This window comes from Aethalodelphis obliquidens, unplaced genomic scaffold (assembly GCF_003676395.1).
Source record: "Aethalodelphis obliquidens isolate GAN/ISIS:26980383/991018 unplaced genomic scaffold, ASM367639v1 scaffold44, whole genome shotgun sequence".
In the NCBI taxonomy this organism is placed as follows: domain Eukaryota; kingdom Metazoa; phylum Chordata; class Mammalia; order Artiodactyla; family Delphinidae; genus Aethalodelphis; species Aethalodelphis obliquidens.
The window spans coordinates 5,588,848-5,608,520 of record NW_020837988.1 but is presented as its reverse complement, the minus strand read 5'-3'; the positions used below and the strand labels follow the sequence as shown (position 1 = coordinate 5,608,520).

Below are 19,673 nucleotides of genomic sequence, written 5' to 3'. Positions count from 1 at the left end.
ATTTTAAAGAAGGAAGAAACAGGCCGCAGAATGGAATGGCTTCCAGCAAAAGTTGTCCTGGCCAGATGCAGAACAGGGAGCTGCCACTGTCCCCTGGGCCATCGGCCAGCCCGGCCCCTTCCCCTCCACCACCTCTCACAGGGGCAGCCCTGCCCTGCTGCTCAGAGCTACCTGTCAGCCTGGGCTCCAGGCACCTTCTGGACACAGTTACAACCATGGTTGTCACCATGTGGCCACCAGGCTACATGGCGTTGCTGTTGCTGAGCTGTGCAGATGTGGTTACAGGCCCCTGGCAGAGAGCACGGGGCACCTCAAAGGGGCCAAAGGGGCGGTGTGGGGAGACCCAGGTCCAGCCCTTCCTGACCACCAGGTGCAGCTCCCTGAGCTGGTACCCAGGGGCCGGTGCCGAGACCCCAGCCTCATCTGCCTCGGGCCGCTTTGCAAGCCTGAAGCTGTGTCCTCCAGAGCGTCATCAAGCAGAGAGCGCCCAGTGCAGCCCTTTGGGCCCTAAAGCAAAAGAGTTAGGGGAGCCCTAGAAACTTCTGTGTGACAACTGAGAAAAGCGCTCATCCTAACAGATGGAGGTCTCGCCCAGCCCTGGCGGCCACAGTGGGAGAGAAGGGAAACTCGCTCCCCTTCCCCCATCCCCACCTCATCCCAGCCTGCAGAGTGGAAGCCCCCATCCCTATTTACAGATGAGAAAACCGAGGCTCGGTGTGGCTGAGGGGACTCGCCAGAGTCACAGTTAGGAAGCACCAGAGGCAGGAGCCGAAGCCATGACCTGAGCCCACGCCTCCCCACACTGCTGCCTGAGGGCGAGAAGAGAGACATCAAAATGGGGTCCAGCTGCGGGGAGGCCAGTTGCTGCTGGGGCCAGGGGTCAAAGGGAATCAGAGGGACACCCCTGGACTGTAAGAATTCGTGTCCAGACAGCCCTGTGAGTAGATGCGGCCCCCACCTAGGCTGAAGGCCATCTCACGCCACCAGGTGGCCTTGACCCGTCGTCACCCCTTTTCTCTGCTCTCAGCAGGGATGAGCAGATGAAAAATGCTTACAGCTAGCTTCCGGGTTCTTTGTGTGCCAGGGCACGACCCTTGGGAGGACGCGAGGGAGAAACCGTGGATTCTGGCCCCTGTCTAGTCGGCGACTAGCTTAGGGCTCCGGACACCTGGGGAGTAGGGGGCCAGGCTGCAGATAGAGAAGGAAGCACGGCTTCTGTTTCCCTGAAAAGATGTGCACGAGCCCAAGAGCCTTCAGAACAGTCACAATCACAGGTCCAAGGTGGACACCCGCGTCCCTAAGGAGATGCTAGGGAGACGCAGCAGAGCCTCCCCAGCACTCTGCCCTCTGGTGAAATGGTGCAGATCTGCACTCTTTCCTCCGTGGGTCCCTAGGACAGGCCTCAGAGGGAGGAAGGCGTGTCTAGGGAGCCACATCTTGAGATGGGGAAGTCGAGGCTCAGAAAGGTCAGAGGAGGGACTTCCCTGGCGGTCCAGTGGTTAAGGCTCTGTGCTTCCAATGCAGGGGGCCCAGGTTCGATCCCTGGTATGGGAACTAAGATCCCACATGCCTCGTGGTACTGCCCAAAAAAAAAAAGACAGGGGCTCTTAAAAGAAAGGTCAGAGGACAACCCAAGTTCCCACAGCCAGGATTCCTACCATCTCCTTTCTCCTGCCTTGCCACCAGCAGCTGTAGAGTGGGGCCATGGACCCAGCCATGGACCCTGAGTTCACATCCCCCTCGCCTCTCCCTGGCTGTGTGACCTTTGGGCAAATTACTTAACTTCTGTGTGCTTCTGCTTCCTCATGTGTAAAAAGGAATGTTAATATTAGTACCTACCTGGCCGGGTGGTCACAGTACGTAATCAGTCAGTGCACACGAACCATCAGAAATGGCGCCCAGCCCAGGGAACGCTCGGGGTGGCAGAGTGTACACGTCTTCTCTCCGCCAGGCCAACCAGGGAAGGCGTCCTGGAATAAACATTCGCAACCTCTCTCATCCTACCTTCGGAGGTATGGTCCTAGCCGCCACCTCTGCTCTCCAGGGCTGGGGCTAGGGTGAGGCAAGGAGGACGCAGAATTTAAGGAGGCACTCCCTCTCATGGGACTCACCGTGCACCTGCAGGACCCTGACGGTGGGTACCTCCTTAAATCTTTCACCTTCCTCACCCATCCCGGTCCTGGGCCTCTCCTAGATTAGTGCCCCGCAGACCTCCTGCGTCTGTCTGTCCCTCCGTCTGTTTCTTTTACACAGACACACAGATGCTCACTGTTCTGAGGATGGATGGGGTACGGCTGCTTCTCCAAACCCCTCACCTTCCCTCCTTGGCTGTTTCTGCTTCCCGGGGTGGGAGGGTTTTGTCCTGGGGTTTCAAGCAGCCGGTTCCACAGGGACTGGATCAGGCCGGGCCAGGCAGGCCCCACCCCTGGCTCTCATCCCCCTTCCCGAAGAGGGGCTGTGAATTGGGTTCTAATGAGAAATTAATAAGGCAGCTGTGCTAACCACTAACGATAATAGCGAAGTCATTCCAAAAAGATTCTTTACGTGTTTTTTTATTTTAATAAGTTTATTTATTTATTTTATTTTTGGCTGCGTTGGGTCTTCGTTGCTGCGTGCGGCCGTTCTCTAGTTGTGGCGAGTGGGGGCTACTCTTCGTCGCGGTGCGCGGGCTTCTCATTGTGGTGGCTTCTCTTGTTGCGGAGCATGGGCTCCAGGCACGTGGGCTTCAGTAGTTGTGGCTCATTGGCTCTAGAGCGCACACTAAGTAGTTGTGGCGCACGGGCTTAGTTGCTCTGCGGCATGTGGGATCTTCCCAGACCAGGGCTCGAACCCGTGTCCCCGGCATTGGCAGGTGGATTCTTAACCACTGCGCCACCAGGGAAGTCCCCTCTTTACATGTTTTTAATTACAGCAATTAAGGGAAGTCAGTAAAATACTCACCCACCTCCCCAGCTCCCTTCCTGACCCCACCTCGAGTCTCTGTTGTTACGAAGTCGCCATAAATTTCTGACATGTGGACTGAATGGCTGAGAGGGTTGGGCACGCCTTCCGGAGTCGGCATCCGGATCCTGTGGGCACCTCTTTGTCCTCCTCGCCTGAGCAACATCCCTGACCCCATCCCAGCCCTCACCAGGTGGGCGGATGGCTCAGACTTGGAACCCCCAGCCCCAGCAGTAAGCCCACCCACACTTCAGAGGGCCAAGAGCCCCTGCTCCACTGGGGAGCCTGGCCTGCCCCCCGTTCTACTGGGCAGCTTGGCAGCCACCTGTACAAAAGGTGAGCTGAGGGCATCAGACCCATTGTCACGTGGGCTGGAGTTCGTGTCCAGAGTGCCACCAATGGGCCCGTTTTTCTTAATCCTCAACCTGAGTGTGTCTATTGAACGTAGAATGGAGATGTGGAAGGAGATGTGGCGGAGGAGGTGAGGCACTGGGGACAGATGGTGACATTCTAAGATGCGATCGGGCGGTTCAGTGTGACTCAGGATGCAGTGGAAGTCACGGATGGTTAGAGGCAGAGGCACGATACAACTGATTGGAGGGAGAAACAGCATCTTCATAAGAAACCAACACAACCACAGTGAGGTACCATCCCACTGCAAAAACCGGAGTCTAGCAAGACAAGGTGTTAATACGAAGTCCCACCACTGCTGGTGGGCGTGTGAATTAGCAACTTGGTGCATATCAGGAAAACAGCTTGGCATTACCTCATAAGATTAACATTTGCACAACCTACAACCCAGCAGTTCCACCTTTAGTGCCTCCTCTAGAGATTCTCTCAGCCACATGTGCTAGAAGAGCCACATGAGACTGTTCTTAGCAGGAGAGGAAAACACTGAGAACAAAGCCAGCCTGCAGCAGCGCTGTGCTATCCTGATACATGGACGTCCAAGCAGCCATGAAAATGACTAGACCAGGTGCAAGGACGGAGATGGAGCTCCCAAAAAGGATGTTGCACAAAAGAAAGCAAATCACAGTAGGTGACATACAAAATAACCCAAAGGGCTTAGAAACAGGCTAAATTAACAATAAATTGTTTAAGGATCCATCTGCACGTGGTGAAACTTGAAAGAAAACAAAAAGCAAGGACATGATTGACACAGCATCCAGGCCGGCGGTTACCTCTGGCGAGGGAGGGGATATGGGAGGAATGCCGTGGGGGAGAGAGACGAGCTTTGTTCATGTGCTATTCCTTAAACTGGCGGTGGGTACATGAGTGTGCATTCTGTTCTGCTTCTTTGAACTATTCATATAATTATATTTGCTCTTTTTTATGCATGACATATTTCATGATAAAAATGTTTTAAAAATAAATAAAAGCAATAAATATATTCTGAAGTGGAGTGCATAATTTACAAGACCTTTTAAGATATAACAGAAACATCAGGAATAATTTTAGGTCACATCCAGCTGTGCCCCAGGCCCATACTTCTTTGCTCTTGGGGGAATTTTTAGGAAAAGTTGGATCGGCGCTGCAAGGAACGACGTGGTATATTAACAAGCATGTATCTTGGAGAGGAAGTATAGTAGATAAACCCTTACCTGTTTCCACCTCAGTGGGAGTGAGTTTTCCTGGGAGATCCTGGATCCCCAGCCCCATCAGTGTGCACTTCCCTCTAGCCTTTCTCCTGCGCTGGCTGGCTGAGCAGACTTCTTCTTAGCACCACCCTTGCAGCTGGTGTTCAGGACATACGTGCCTGTGCGCTGGGCCCCCTGAGCAGAGGCAAGGGGCTCCCTGACCTAGGAGGCCCATTCGGCAAAGTGGAGTAGAGAGAATTGGGAGGGTTCTGGGGGCCTAAGAGCCATAGGGAGGGGAGACTGTGGGATGGAAGCGTGAATGAGAGCATCAACTGCAAAACTTGGACAAGGCCAGGTGTGCCCTTCCTTCATCTATCCATCCTGCCATATATACATATATACAGTCATCCATCCCTCCATCCACCATGCCTCCTTCTCTCCATCCATTCGTCCATCCATCCATCCCTGCCCTCATCCAATTACCCATCTATCCATCCATCTCTTCATTCATCTGTCCACTGAACAAACCCACCACCCGCCCTATTGGCATTTTTAAATTGCCTCAAACTAGCACTTCTCTCCTACCTCTTAGCCTTCGCATACTCTCTTTCCTCTGGACTATTACCACACCCACCCCACCCCCAACACACACACACACACATGGCTGACACCTACCCTTTATTTATGTCTCTGCTTAAAAAAAGCCCCACCCCCACCTCCCAGTCTAAAGTAGGTTCCCTTCATGTCGCCTCTCATTAAAAAAAAAAAAAAACCTGTTCCTTCTTCCTAACACTTGTCACAATATGTCCCTGAATTTCGTTGGGTTGGTTTTCTTATGCCTGTTCCCCTAACCAGACCATAAGCTCCACAAGGACAGGGACCGGGTCTTTCTTCAGCACCTTCTGCAGAGCCTGTCTGACCCATAGTAGGGACTCAATATAAGAGTCATTGCATGACGGCATTGGGTGAGTTTAGAGAGAACCTACTGTGTGCAGAGGAGGGGGCCTGATGTCTTATAAGGATTTGCTCATGAATGTAATTGAATAGAACTGCCTCTTGAAGCTTTCAATGTAGTAGAAAGAGATAAAGAATGTGCATGAAGAATTTTAACGCAGGGGATGAGTCATGGAAGAGGCGAGGAGGAAATGCAAAGGGAGAGCCGGGTTTGAACGCTGGCCGGCCCAGCCCTAACTGCTGGCCGGCCCAGCCCTAACTGCGCACGTTGGATAAGCCACTCTATCTCCATGAGCTTTCATTTCCTCACTGGTGAAATGGAGCTAATAAAACCCGAGAGAGGAGGAAAAACACGATTACCATGAAATTGCTTTAAATTGTTCAAATATATCTTCAGAGCTCTGTGAAAAGTTTTTTAAATAGATAAAATTATTGTAAGAACTGAAATCAATGTGATTTATTGATGCAATTTTTTTATAGACAGAGCCAAGTAACAGAAATTAGTAAACAATTTAAAAATGTGTATTTAGGAAAGTTGAGCTTTGTCGTGTCATTATGCGGATGAAATGAGACAATCTGTGTGAAGTCCACCTAGAAGGAAACCTGACGTAGGGTCAGTGACTATCTGGGTGGCATGCGATAATCTTTGTTGAAGAGGTTGATGTTTAAACTGTGAAAAATGTATAGGATTCCAGTATTTTAATACTATAAATATTAGACACAGTTTTTAGCACTTGACTATACTCTTCCTGTTTCTATGGCTACATAACAGATTACCCCCAAACATCATGGTGCACCACAGTCATTTATCATGCTGACAGATTCTGTGAGTCTGGACCAAGCACGGTGGGAACAGCTGGTCTCTGCTCTTTGATGACTGAGGTCTCAACTAGAAGACCCAAAGGCTGGGGGCTGAAATTATCTGAGGGCTCACATGTTCACTCACATGTCCAATGTTGATGCAGGCCATCCTCTGGGACCTCAGTTCCTCTGCACAAGAGCTGTTCCTTTGTCTGTGTGAGCTAGATTGAGCTTCCTTACAATATGGCAGCTGGATTCCAAGCAGCAGTGTCTGGAGAGCCAGGTGGAAGCCATATCCTTCTGATGACCTAGCCTTGAAAGTCACATAGCATCACTTCCAGCATATTCTACAAGTATAGTCACAAAACCCCCAGACTCAAGGGGGAGGGGTCTTAGCCCCCACCTCTCAGTGGCAGGAGATCATGTTGAATGGGAGATAAATAGTAAGGTAGCCATCGCTTTTTTTTTTATTGAAGTATAGTTGATTGACAACGTTGTGTTAGTTTCAGGTGTACAACAAAGTGATTCAGTTATACATACATATATATATATATATATTATTTTTCAGATTCTTTTCCCTTATAGGTTATTACAAAACATTAAGTATAGTTCCCTGTGTTATACAGTAGGTCCTTGTTGTTTATCTATTTTATATATAGTGTGTATAAATTAATATATATTAATTAAATTTATTAAATATATATTAATTAATAAATATAATTAATTAAATTAATATATATTAATTAGTTATTTATATATTAATTAATTGTTAATATATATTGATTAATTATTAATAATATAATTTAATTTAATATATTAATTAAATAAATTAATATATATATATTTTTTATATATAGTGTGTATAAATTAATCCCAAATCCCTAATTTATCTCTCCCCCCTTTCCTCTTTGGTAAGCATAAGTTTGTTTTCTATGTCTGTGGGTCTATTTCTGTTTGTATATAAGTTCATTTGTATCATTTTTTTAAATGTAGACCATTCTTTTTTTTTTTAATAGATTTTATTTATTTATTTATTTAGGCTGCGTTGGGTCTTCGTTGCTGCGCGCGGGCTTTCTCTAGTTGTGGCGAGCAGGGGCTACTCTTGGTTGTGGTGTGCGGGCTTCTCATTGCGGTGGCCTCTCTTGTTGTGGAGCACGGGCTCTAGGCTCACACACTTCAGTAGTTGTGGTGCATGGGCTTATTTGCTCCGTGGCATGTGGATTCTTCCCAGACCAGGGATCGAACCTGTGTCGCCTGCAATGGCAGGCAGATTCTTAACGACTGCACCACCAGGGAAGCCCAAGGACATACTCTTCTTAACTCCAATTTACAGAAGAGGAAGTGAAAGCTCAGCGAAGTCAAAATTTTGCCCAAGGTCGTGCCTTATAAGTAACAGAAGTGGGATTTGAATTCAGGTCTCAGTGACTCCAAAGCCACCACCGTTACATTTACTGCTTGCCCAGTGAGGACAAGGTTGCCAACGTCAGGTTTCATTTCTTGAGACACTTACTTGACTAGATCCTCCCGGGATGCTATTGAATCGTGGTGCCCTGGTGAATCATGGCTTGCTCTGGTGGCGTTCCAGGCAGGGTCCCCCACACAAAGAAAGGCCCCGAGGTGAGAAGTGGGGTGTAAGTAATTCATTGTGGCGGGGGACGCAGGACGTGGTGTGGGCGATAGGACAAGAAAGGTTGGTTGGGGTCAAATTAGGCAGAGACCTTGAATCCAGGCAAGGGAATGTAGACTTTCCTGGGGCAATGAGGAGATACCGGAGGATCTGAGCAAGCCAGAAAAATTAATCAGGAGCAGTGTGGGAGATGGGGGAGGCGGATCCAGTGTAGGCGTTGGTGTAGGGGCGGAGTCCGTGCAGCAAGTGATGGGGCGAGCACGTGGGTGGGGCCTGGGAGAACAGAGGGGCCGTGGTGTGGGCAAGGAAGCACCACGAAAGGCTCCGAGGATCTGAGCCCAGGTGATCTGGGCAGGTACAGGTGGGGCAGCTATTAGCAGAGCTGTGAAAGCAAGAAGGGAGGCTTGGCAGGGAGGTAAGAAGTACCCAGCATTTCCTGTGGCAAGTTGGGTGTTGAGTGTTGGAGCTCAGGGAGGAGCCAGGGCAGATGTGAGAGCCTTTGCAGAGAGACTATGGCCAAAACCATCAGATTGGGCAAGGCCTCCAAGGGGGAATGTGGCCAAGAAGAGATTCAAGCCCAGGGCTTTGGAAAACGAGAGTGTAGGCCGGTGGTCCTAGAACTTCGGCGTGCAGCAGAAGCCTCGGGAAGGTGAGTCAAGGACTCAGAGACCCAGGCACGTTGAAGCAGGGCCTTTCCGTGCCCTAGAGGACGAGGGAAGGGTGGGAGCAAATTTCTGGGCTTACCGTGTTCCCTAGGGATTCTGAGACCCACCAAAGTGTAAGAACCACTGGCTTCAGCCCAGCGGTACTTCTCGGCCTTGGCTCTTGTTGGAACACCCTGAACGGCTCTAGAAACACCGATGTCTAGAAACACCCCAAAAGGCTCTTACCTCTGAGAATATTAAAGGGGGTTCTAAGGGGCAGTCATGTTGGGGACTCCTGGCTGAAGGAGACGAGGAAGAGCAGTGGTCTTGGAGGGGTTAGGAAACAAATCAAAGCAGCAGGAGACCCATATGGCTTAGCACGCGGCCCCCTTGATCCAGGAGGGAACAGGTGGGCAACGGGGACTCACAGCCAGTTTTCGGTGGTCTGAACCTTACTGCACGTGGGATTCTGATGGGAAGCCCACACCCCGTACCAGGGACATCAGAAGTTTGGGGATGAAACCCCAGCATTAGGTGCTTTTAACTCTTGACATGTTAACTCAGTGACATACAGCCAAGTTTGAGGGCAAACAGTACTTCTCACACTTGGATGTGGACACAGTTGACTGGGAGTCTTGTTAAAAGGCAGGTTCTGATTCAGCAGGTCTGGGGGGCTGGGCGTGCCTGAGGCTCTCCCTTTGTGGCAGGCACCCAGGTGGTGCCCATGTGCTGGCCCACAGACCACCCTTTGGGTAGCAAGGATGTGCATTCATTTTAAAGCGTTCATTTGTGCTGTTGTGGTCATCAACACAAACACCCCTTCCCACACTCCACCCATCTCCAAGCCTCTGCTCTTAGAGTCAGAGCCCATCCAGATCCCAGCAGGCAGGTGGGCAGCCAGAACCTTCCCACCTGCATCTCCGCTGCTCCCCTCCAGGCTGACGGAACACCGGAGCTGGACCAGCGGTCCCCTCTTTATCTGCCAAGGGGGTAGGCATTCCTTTAAAGGAGCAACGTGGTGTTTGTAACATCCATGCAGCCTCACACACTTCACCCGAGGGCACGGGAAACTGCTTCACCCCACACCTAAACCCCTGCCGCCACACTACAGGGCAGGGAAGGAGGGACAGCTCTGCCTGCCTCCAGACTCTGAGGTCCGAGTTCAAATCCTGCCTCTGCCCTGTTCCAGCCACGTGCCTTTGGACAAGTCAACGAGCCTGTTTCAGAAGTTCTTCCGTTGTAAACTGTTTGAAATAATGACGCATGTCTCATGGTTGTTGGATGAATCCATTGCTTCAGGGACATACGGATATAAATGGATACAAACCCCAGAAGTACAAAGCAGAGTGTGTCGTAGTGACGGATGGGGTGATGGGGCCCCGTGAGGTAGCCCGAGCATGGTGGCCGTGCTCCACGAGCATCCTGTCTGCCCCACAGCTTCCTTCCGCTGCCACCACTCCCAGCCCGGGAGCCGGGCAGTCTCGGCTGCCGACCTCCGGCCCCTGACCCCTCCATGTGCCCTTCCCTCCCGCAGACATGGGGAGCTTTGAGGAAAGTCAGAAGCACCAGAGCGTCTCCCACGGAGAAGCGGCCATCATCCGCGCCCCACGCATCGCCAGCTTCCCACGGCCGCAGGTGACTTGGTTCCGGGACGGCCGCAAGATCCCGCCCAGCAGCCGCATGTGAGCCTCCTTGGGGGGGCGGGGGGCTGGCCCCGGGAGAGGAAATGCGGGGCCACGTAGCGCCCCCAGATGCTGAGGACGGAGGGCCCTCCCTGCTCTGGGAGGGAGCCAGATGGGGGACGTCCCCGATGAGGGAAGTCTGGTTTCCAGGGACCTTTCTGGGAGAGTGCGGGAGGAGTCTTGGAACCATGACAGCTCCGTGGCCTCCCCGGGGAATCCCAGGCATTGGCTCCACTCTCGGCTGGAGAATAATTCTGCCTCTAAGAGCGCTTAAAAAACCCGAGCTGGCACAGACAGAGGCTCTGTCACCGTGGTTACAGGCCCAGGGATCAGGGCACATGGGAGGGCGCTGGCATCTCCCCGGCAGGGTGTCTCCGCGGTGTGTGTGTGGCTGGGTGTCCACCGGTGTGCACGGCTGTGTGTGTTTTGGCTCCAGGGAGGAGGTGAGGCCAGGAGAGGCGGGAAGAGGAACACACGGTCCTTTCAGCGCTCACAAGGGCCCCTCTGTGCTGCCCGGAAGGGGGTTGTGGCAGCCTGGCTTGTGGGCAGAGTGACAGAAGCAGCGCCTCCACAGAGGGCGAGGGGCAAAGCACGGGGCGCAGCGGCCCTCCTGAGCCCCCTGGGAGAGCCAGCCCAGGCTGTCCTCTTTAGGACCCGCGCTCTCCCCTACACTCTACTCCCAGAAGAGAGGAAAGACCACCCTGGTCCCCGTCCACTCGGGCCGCAGATCCATTGTGGGTGGAGCCCATTCTGGTCTCTGTAGGAAGCAGAAGCCGAGACGGACAGTTCTTTCCTCTGGGGAACATGAGGTCCAGTGAGAGAAGCGTGATCTTAAGAATATGATGATATCCTGGCAACGACAGTGCCTGCTGTGTTCTCAGGCCTGGGCTAAGCACACCCGCCATCACCCTCTCCTCCAGGACAGACACGCACCTCCCAGGGAGAGATGCTCTGTCTCGTTCCCTTTTCCATCCCCAGATCCACCTCAAGAAATATTTGTCGAATGAATGACCCTCACAACAACCTTACGAAGTGGCTGATTTTACCCCCATTTTATAGACGGTAAAGTGAAGGCCCCCAGAGTTTAACTGCTTTGCTAGATCTCACGCAGCTGGTTCCAGGCTTGCCGACTCCAGAGTCAGGTCCTTAATTCTGCCTTATGTGGAAATTATATGAGAACAGGTACAAAGACATGGGAGCTAAAAAGGATAAAGTGATTGTACTTTTGGAGAATTGGTCCTGCTGATTCTCAACGTGGCTGCCCTCTGAGATGATCTGGGACCATTTAAAATATACTCATTTTCAGATTCTACCCTTCACACATTCTTATTTCATTGAAACGGGGTGTACCGAGGCCTTGGGAGTTTTAAAAGCTTCCCCGTGATTCCAGCATGCAGCCTCAATCGAGAGCCAGTGTCTAGAATGTATCTGTTACTGACAGACCCAATAGTGCTACGTAACAAGTGGTCCCAGTGGCCTGATGCAATAAGCCTGTATTTGTCATGTGAACCGGCAGATTGGTGAGCTTGGCCTGGCTCTCTCACTTGGCTGGGGCTGGCTGATGAGAATGCCTGGGTGACTCAATTCTGCCCCACGTGTCCCAGCCTCTAGTCAGTGGCCCCTAGCGTCTCCTCCTGGCAGTCTCAGAAGAAGCAAAACACAAGCTTCTGCTAATATCCCATTGGTCAAAGCAAGTCACATGGTAGAACTCAGCTCAAGAAGCCAGGAAATTGATTCTGCTCTTGAGTGAGAGGACTACAGGGTCACCTGGCGAAGGTGCTGCTGCAGAGCAGGTGATGATTGGGTATACACACACGCACACCTTCCTGGTCACGCCTACCCCCTCCCCACCTCCTCCAGTCGTACCGAACGCACAAGAGAACACTGTGGGGATTTCATCTCAGCAATTACAGCAGATTAATATTCATAACCCAGAGGAAAGGTCCCTGGAAACAAATTCTCTGGTGTCTGTTTGCTGGAGATACGCATCTGATGAGCGCTGTCAGTCAGTGGGGTGCACAGGGTGCTGAAGGCGTGTGCTATCTACAGAGGACCGCTCTCCCTCCCAGGGCAGAAGTGGAGATTAGTAACCCCTGGCCCGTTCCTTGATACTCATTGTTGAAAAGGAGACAAGATCCCCATCAAAGACACACGCTGGGGGCTTTGGGCAGCTTCTAGGGTGATTTATTTTATTCTTAATTAAATGATGAGTTGGGCTCCCGTGAAGCTGAGAAAAAAGGGCACACTTCATAGGAGTGGGAGATGGGAGGTGGGAGGGAGCTGGGCCCATCAAAGCAGCGGGAAAGACCTAGGAAATTGAAACCAGAGGAGTATGGCTGGAAAATGCAACCAGCCCCCGCCTGAGAGTAGAGCCCTGACGTCCACGCCCTGCAAGAATTCCAGCGGCTTCCTTCAATGCGGGTGCCTCTGGGGGCAGTAGGCCGGAAGCCCTCCTGACAGCCACAAATAGCTTTGTGCACTTTGGAGGTGAGGGGCAGGGTCGTTCTAGAACCATCTCTCAAGGGGAAGGTCATCCTGCAGAAGGCTGCTAGCCCAGGGACCTTCCTTAGCCTCCTGCTGAGGACAGAGGGACAGCAGGTCAAAAGGCCGCTGGCCCTTCCCCGGCTCTCTGCCTCCTGTTCGCTCCTCACTGGGAACTCGAACCCAGGCCCCGGGGTCCCGGACACAGTGCTTTCCTCTAGTTCCAGTCAAGGCCATGCTAGCTGCATCACAGACAGACCCCCAAATCCCAGGGGCTTAGCGCCAGAGAAGTTTATTTCCTGCCAACTGAAAGTCCCACCGAGGGCGAGAGATGGGAGGGGCACCCTCCTCCACAGCCAGGCTGGTGGGAGCTCCACCCTCATCCACACTGGGCTCCCAGTGGCCCCGCTGGTCCGAGCCCAGAAGCGGCGCACATCCTCCGTATCCCACTAGCTCGGCCAACTGCCCACCTGGGTGCAAGGGGGGCGGGGAAGGGTGACGCCTGGCTTCCCAAAATCTTCAGTTCTCTGCAGGAGGGGAGCCAGAAACAGAGGTAGATGGTGAGCATCTCTGCCACCTGGATACGCCATCCCCCCCGACCCAGGACAGGGTACCACGATCCACACATTCCATGTTGAACCCCACAAACTGTTGTGCGGGCTGTCTGGTGCGTGGGGGGACACTGCAGCATCCCTGACCGCTACACACTAGTTACTAGTACAGCCCCACAGCTGGGATAACCAAGACTTGTCCAGGCATTGCCAGATGTCCCCTGGAAGGTGAAGCCACCCCTGATTGAGAACCACTGACCTAGAAGGATCCATCATAATATAGACAAAATATAGGCAAAGGAGAGAAAGGGGATGGGAAGAGTCTGTATGGTCAAGGAGAGAAGGAAATGGAGGTGGGGGGCCTTCTCTGGAGGCCAGAAGAGGCGTTCAGGACAGACGGGTGTACTGGGGAGGGGGACCAGGCCATGCCCAGGGTGCCCACCTGCCAAAGATTTCATCTAGCTGGCTTCTACGTCACCAGGGCAGCGGCTGGGGAAGCTGGAGCCCAGGGGGTCCACGTGCACTGCTGCTTGTCGTGAGCCCTGACCTTGGACTGTGTGCCTGGAGACGGCTGAGTGAGAGGGAGGGGACAGCCTCAGGCACCTGGAAACTAACAGAAGCAGCCTCAACCTCAGGGCTGGAAGGGGTCTTCACCCGCCTCTGCCTCCACCCCTTACACAGATGAGGAGACTGAGGCCCAGCAAGAAGGAGGCTGTGAGCTCCTTAGAGGCCAGAGCTCCACCCCAGAGCTGCCCCCCTGCCCTGGCACAGCCCAGCCTCCGTTTCACCAGCCCTCACCCACCCCGACAAGCTCCACTAAAGGACCAGGGCCCCTGCAGGAGAGTCCCACGTGAGGACATGGTCACCATCCCTGTCCCATTATGTCGATTTTAAAATATTTTAGCTGGCTCTGTCCTCACTCCCATCACCTCATTAGCTGGAGGTTAAAAGAGCTCTCCAGGGGAAAAGAAAACAAAAGAAAGGACATCATTAGGGTTCCCAGGAATTGGGGCAGGAGGGCTTTGTCTTCCTGCTTCCTGGAGTTCGGCAGGCAGGCTGAGACTCAGCACACGAAGCCCCAAAACCAGGAGGAGAGACCTCAGCACAGCCTGGCTGGGAGAGACCAGGCTGGAGAGACTTTCGTGGGGGTGTTTATTTGAGAGCCCATTTAAAACTCTGTTACGTTCACCTAATGGGAAAATTTGAAAAGAATTCAACTGGATTTGTCCTTGTTAAACGAACATTAAGGATGTTTAACAGCTGTCTTGGGCACATCACATTAAAATCCAGAGAGAGACTTGACAAACTAGTGGTTTTGTTTGTCATCAGGAGGATAGGTGAGAGGAGGTGCCTGGCAGAGCCAGGGTGGGCATTGCTCTTGCACCCGCGTCCAGTGGGGTCCCCAAATTCCCGCCTGCAAAAGCCCTGCGCCCGGCCCGCGGACATGGGAGCCAAGGGGCTGCAGGATGGGATCCCAGCAGTGGGAACCAGGCTGGGAGCAAACAGCCCACGTCTACACCCCACTACCCGGCCCGTCTCCTTTTTCCCTCTCCACCAGCCCAGGTGGCCCCTCTTTTATAGATCAGATTTGGGGAGAAGTAAACGGATGCCCTAAGAGGGGGACGGGGGGGAGATGTGAACCCCAGAAGGCTGTGTTACAGGCAGACTGTAGCCTTTGAATCAACCTAAACAGATTCAGGATTAGGTTAAGGCAGTGATTCTGGAATGATCGTGTTCATTTCTAAATTCATTCTCGTCTCTCATCATTCATTCATTCATTCACTGATTCTGGTGAATGAATTTCTTTAGTTCTAGACACGCCTGGTGCAGAGATAACCCCACACAGCCGTCCATGCTGTGACACAGGAAAGGGTAGAATTCCAGGGGAGCTCTGGCCCCTAGCCAGGCCTGGGGGCGGGGAGTGGCAGAGAAGTGTCACCTGGACAGTTTCAGACCCCTGGGCATGTTCTGTATTGGGGTGTGATCCCCAGCGCTGGTGGAGTATTGGGATTCTCTGCAAACTAAACACGGCTGGAGTTCAGGCAGTAAGTGGTTCCAGGGGGTGGGCTGGAGAAGGGGGTCTTGGGGTGCCTGGCTTCACGTCCCCGCTCGCATCCCCAGATGCTCAGGCTTAGCAGGCCCAGCAGAGGCGTTCTTTTCCTCTCCCCAGAGCCATCACCCTGGAGAACGCCCTTGTCATCCTGTCAACGGTGGCTCCCGACGCAGGCCGCTACTACGCGCAAGCTGTTAATGACAAGAATGGGGATAACAAGACCAGCCAGCCCATCGCTCTCGCCGTGGAGAGTAAGTAAGCCGCAGGGCCCGGGACCGATGGTGCAGCCCGTCATTAAATCTTGGGAATGGGGCTCCGGGGGGTCATTGGGAAGATGGAATGGCGGTGGAGGGGGGAGGCTGGGAAAGGGTGGGGGAGGCGCCATCCCAAGGAGGAAGAGGCCCACCTGGGGGTGGGAGTGGGAGGTGGAGGCCGGGAGGGAGCTGAATTCCGGACCCCGTGCCCATGACGAGTCTGAGACCCTATCAGGATGGGGGGACACTTAGCTTGGCTGTTAGCTGGGCCCCTGGGAGCCCAGGGAGGGCGTGGGATATAGGAGAAAGTGTGTGCACTAGAGGATCACCACCACCCCTGGGGCTCAGGTGCTGGTGGGCTGAGCCCGCCAGGAGATGGGAAGCTAATTTTTAAAGAAATGTACTGACTGCCTCTACTCCGCTGGCATGTAAAAAGCGCCACTTTTACTTGCAGCCAAGCCATCCTCACCTATGGGAACACTTGCTGTCTGCCCAGGCTCCTGCCTAAAAGTGCCCCTGTGTCCATCCCCAGAGACCACCCCGCACCCTGGAAGAGAGAGGCAAGGCTCTCCCCAGTGGCAGAGCACAGAGGATAGCAAATGCAAAGGGTGACTCCTTGGGTGTCTTTGGCAAAGAAGTATTTGTCCAGCCAAGGCTCAAGGCAGGTTTCCGATCGGTGATGGAGGTGCTGGGGGTGTCCCCCCTGGCCTGGTTCTCCCCGGCCCGCTCCCTCCATTCTCCATCCCTGGGATGGAGAGGTGGGTAGGGGGGTCACAGAGTACGCGGGACAAGGCCAGAGCTTCCCGCAGCGGCCAAGCAGCCACACAGGCTGGGGGAGCCAGATGCTCACGTCCCTCCACATCTGCACAACTGCTGCTCCGAAAGCCAGCCTCATTTATCATCCGCGGTCCTGCTGGGACGACCCGCCAGCAGCAAGAGAAGGGTGTCCGCCAGCTCGGAACCTTCCCGTGTCCTTCCTCTGATCCCAGCCTCTGTCTTCAAGGGCCCAGAAAGCCCGGAACATTCCCCAGTCCCGACCTGCCCATTCCTGGACCTCCTGAGCACCAGCGGAAGCCCCTCCCATACGTGCAGTGACCCCCTCCCCACAGACCACATTCCTGTCTGCCCAGAAAGAAACCTGGGTGCAGGGAGCAGAGTTCCAGTCTGGATACCGACCTATCAGGGTCACGGGTGTAACCTCTGACATTGACCTGGGCCAGGGTCTCAGTCTCGTCCCGGCAACCTGGGGCCTAGCCCATGACCTGGGGCTGCTGTTTCTATAGGAAAAGGAAGGTAACCGTCAGACGTCTGTCCCCATGTATTTTCCAGCGCTTAGAGAGGCTAATGGAATTGAATTGTTTAGTGGGAGGGATGCTCACGGTCCGAGTCAAGGCCAAGGATCTTCCTGGGTGACTCGCTGACCCTGAGACCGTCCCCCAGCCCCTCCCCTGGCACCCTCCTCCTGGCGGGAATTGCACCAGCTGTTCTCCTGGCCAACTGGGCGGGCTCTTCACTCCCAGCTGCCTCCCCCAGCCCTCCGACTGGCCCAAGAGAGGCAGGCAGGGTCCCTTGGGACCCCCATGTGTGCCCAAGCCTCGCCCGCCGCACCCCTGTTGTCTGTTTCTCCCCCACCCCATCACCCCCCTCCACCTGCTCTCACGGTGATTTGTACTGGATTGAGAGCAAAATCAGCTGCTTATCAGCTAATTTCTCCTCCCACGAGTGACTGCACTTCAAATCCCAGTTACTGTCACTGACACAAATCCCCCAACTGCCGGCCTGCCGGCCAGTTTCCTAGGAACAATTGCCTCTCCGCCCACCACCCGCTGCATCTCCCCTCATCTGTCTCGCCCAAGCCTCACCTCTCCCTCTGCTCTCCCCCCTCCCCCCTTCCTCCCTCCTCTGCTCAGGTCAGCTCAGCCTCTTAGCAGCCCTCAGGGGACATCCATGCTCTTCAGAAATGGAGAAGGAGAGAGCAAAGACCAGGGACACCCCCCGCCCCGAGTTGCCCTCTGCCCAGGTGTCACCCAGGTGACCTCACACGGACTGTCACAGCTCTTGAAAAGTTCATACCTGGCTGATGGTCCCACTGGGAGGCAATCAGAGCTGCACTGTCCAATAGAATTGTAATATGAGCCACATATGTAATTTAAAACTTGCCACTGGCCTCACTTTTTCAGAAGGAAAAAGAAACTGGTGAAATTAATCTAATTATATTTTATTTACCCAACATATCCAAAATATTAGCGGTTGAACATACAATCGAGAAAATACTAATGAGACGCTTTACACTGGGTTTCCTTTTCTTACTAAGTCTTCAAAATCCATGTGTATTTTGCACTTAAAGCACATCTCAATTTGGATGCTGGGTTTTCATCTGAAATACGTGATCTGTATTTAGATTTCATAAAATTTACAGCTGGAAAGGTGGGATCGTATGCCCAAGTTTTTCCACACATACAGTGTTCTAATCGGTTCTAATAACTGATTCAGGGATCCGCTTTTAATTAAATGTAAATTAGGTAAAATTAAATCCCATTGCGTCAAAGGGGCACCAGTCACGTTTCAAGAGCTCGTAGCCACCTGTGGTTCTCGCCCCACCCCTGCCCATGCTGGACAGGGTAGGTCTGCCCTGGGCCCGCGAGTGCCTGGAAGCCTGCCCGGCAGAGGGGAGCAGCTCGCCTCCCTGCTCCCCACCCACTTGACCCGTGGCCCAGTCACGTGGTCCCCGAGCCACAGTTTCCTCGCCTGTGGCAAAGCGTAGTTGGGAAGAGGATTCGATGAGATGACTCGGGGAGAATGGACCAGAGTGGGTGTCCCCCGTCGCGCCTGTTATCAAAATCGTCCTGGGGCAGCGAGACCCAACTTTGCCCCCATGTGGGGAGCCCCTAAGCTTCCTCGTGCCCCAGGACCCCGTCCACATCGCGAGCTCATGCGGAAGATGCCCGTCCTTGCTCTGGTTTGCATGTGGTTTTCTTGCCTGATCTTTAGGGCCCCGTTCACCCCGCTGTCCAGAGCAGTGCCTGAGCATGGCCAGGCTGTCCCCTTCCCCCTGGCTGGCCCTCCCGAGACCCTGAGTCAGTATAGGCCTCCCTGCAGGGAGCGCCTGCTAGAAAAGTGCGTCCTGCCGAGGCTGGGTCCACCCGAGCGGTCCCCCTCTGCCTCCACACCACACCAACAGCCTCCCTTTCCACCGCCCCACGTGCTGGGCACCAGCCGGCACTCTGGTGCTCCATCGTTACAGCAAACCCTGGAGGCAGTCTGTCATTCCCCTCCACGAGTTACAAAAGCGGGGGAAACAGGCCTACGAGGTGAAGCAATTTACTTCCCGGCGACATTCGCTAATGATGCACAAACCCGAGAATGGAACCGTGTTTCCCTGGCTGCCGAGCTCACCTCGTTAACAGCTCCCCAGACGTCCCAGAGGGAAACAGATCTCCCTCTTGGCCACTGCCGCCCCCTGAGAGGCACCTCGAGACTTTTCAGAAGTTACCCCACCCCAGTCTTTACCTCCCGGTCATGGCTGCCACCGGCTCCCCTGCCTCCTCCAGCCCCTGCCACTGGTGACCTCCTGGTTGCAAACCCACTTCCTGCATCCTGATTCTCTCCACTGACCCCCCTCTTGGCGCCGCGTAACCTGAGCTTCCTCAGCCCTGCGTGTCTCCCGCTGTTCTCCCGTCTCCTGCTTTCTTCTCCCCTGACGTGAACTAGCTGACGCCTGGTTCTCTGCCCTTTGTGCCTCCCACTCCCCCACCCCTGGTCCCCGGGGTCCCCCTCGCCCCACCCTCCTGTCCTCTCCGGGCGCGTCACCCCCCGGGGCTCCTGCCTCGTGTTCCTGAATGTCCCCCCTTGAGTACCTTCATTCCGACATCCCACCGCCATCTCCACCCCAGGGTGACAAAATCCCCACCCATCTCCCTTCTTTGAAAACCTGTTCCCCTAGGGCTTAACTTTTCTCTGTAAAGGGGGCCCCAGGTCCAGGCATCCTTTCCTCGTGTCTGTCGACCCCTCCGTGTAATATGCCCACCTAGGGCTGACTTCCAGCCCATAGCCCAGCTTGGAAATTCTCAGTAATCTGGCCCTGACCCAAATTCTCCCAGTCAGATCTA

At 53.8% G+C, this 19,673-nt stretch overlaps 1 protein-coding gene across 2 annotated transcripts in view; it reads left to right on the top strand.

Moving 5' to 3' along the window:
• SDK2 (sidekick cell adhesion molecule 2) overlaps window positions 1–19,673 on the top strand; it is a 264,093-nt gene that overhangs the window by 159,210 nt on the left and 85,210 nt on the right. For both annotated transcript variants that reach the window (XM_027080548.1, XM_027080547.1), the window contains exons 4-5: window positions 10,078–10,225; window positions 15,428–15,561. In XM_027080548.1, coding sequence (XP_026936349.1) covers window positions 10,078–10,225; window positions 15,428–15,561 — 282 coding nt within the window. The remainder of the gene's footprint in view (window positions 1–10,077; window positions 10,226–15,427; window positions 15,562–19,673) is intronic.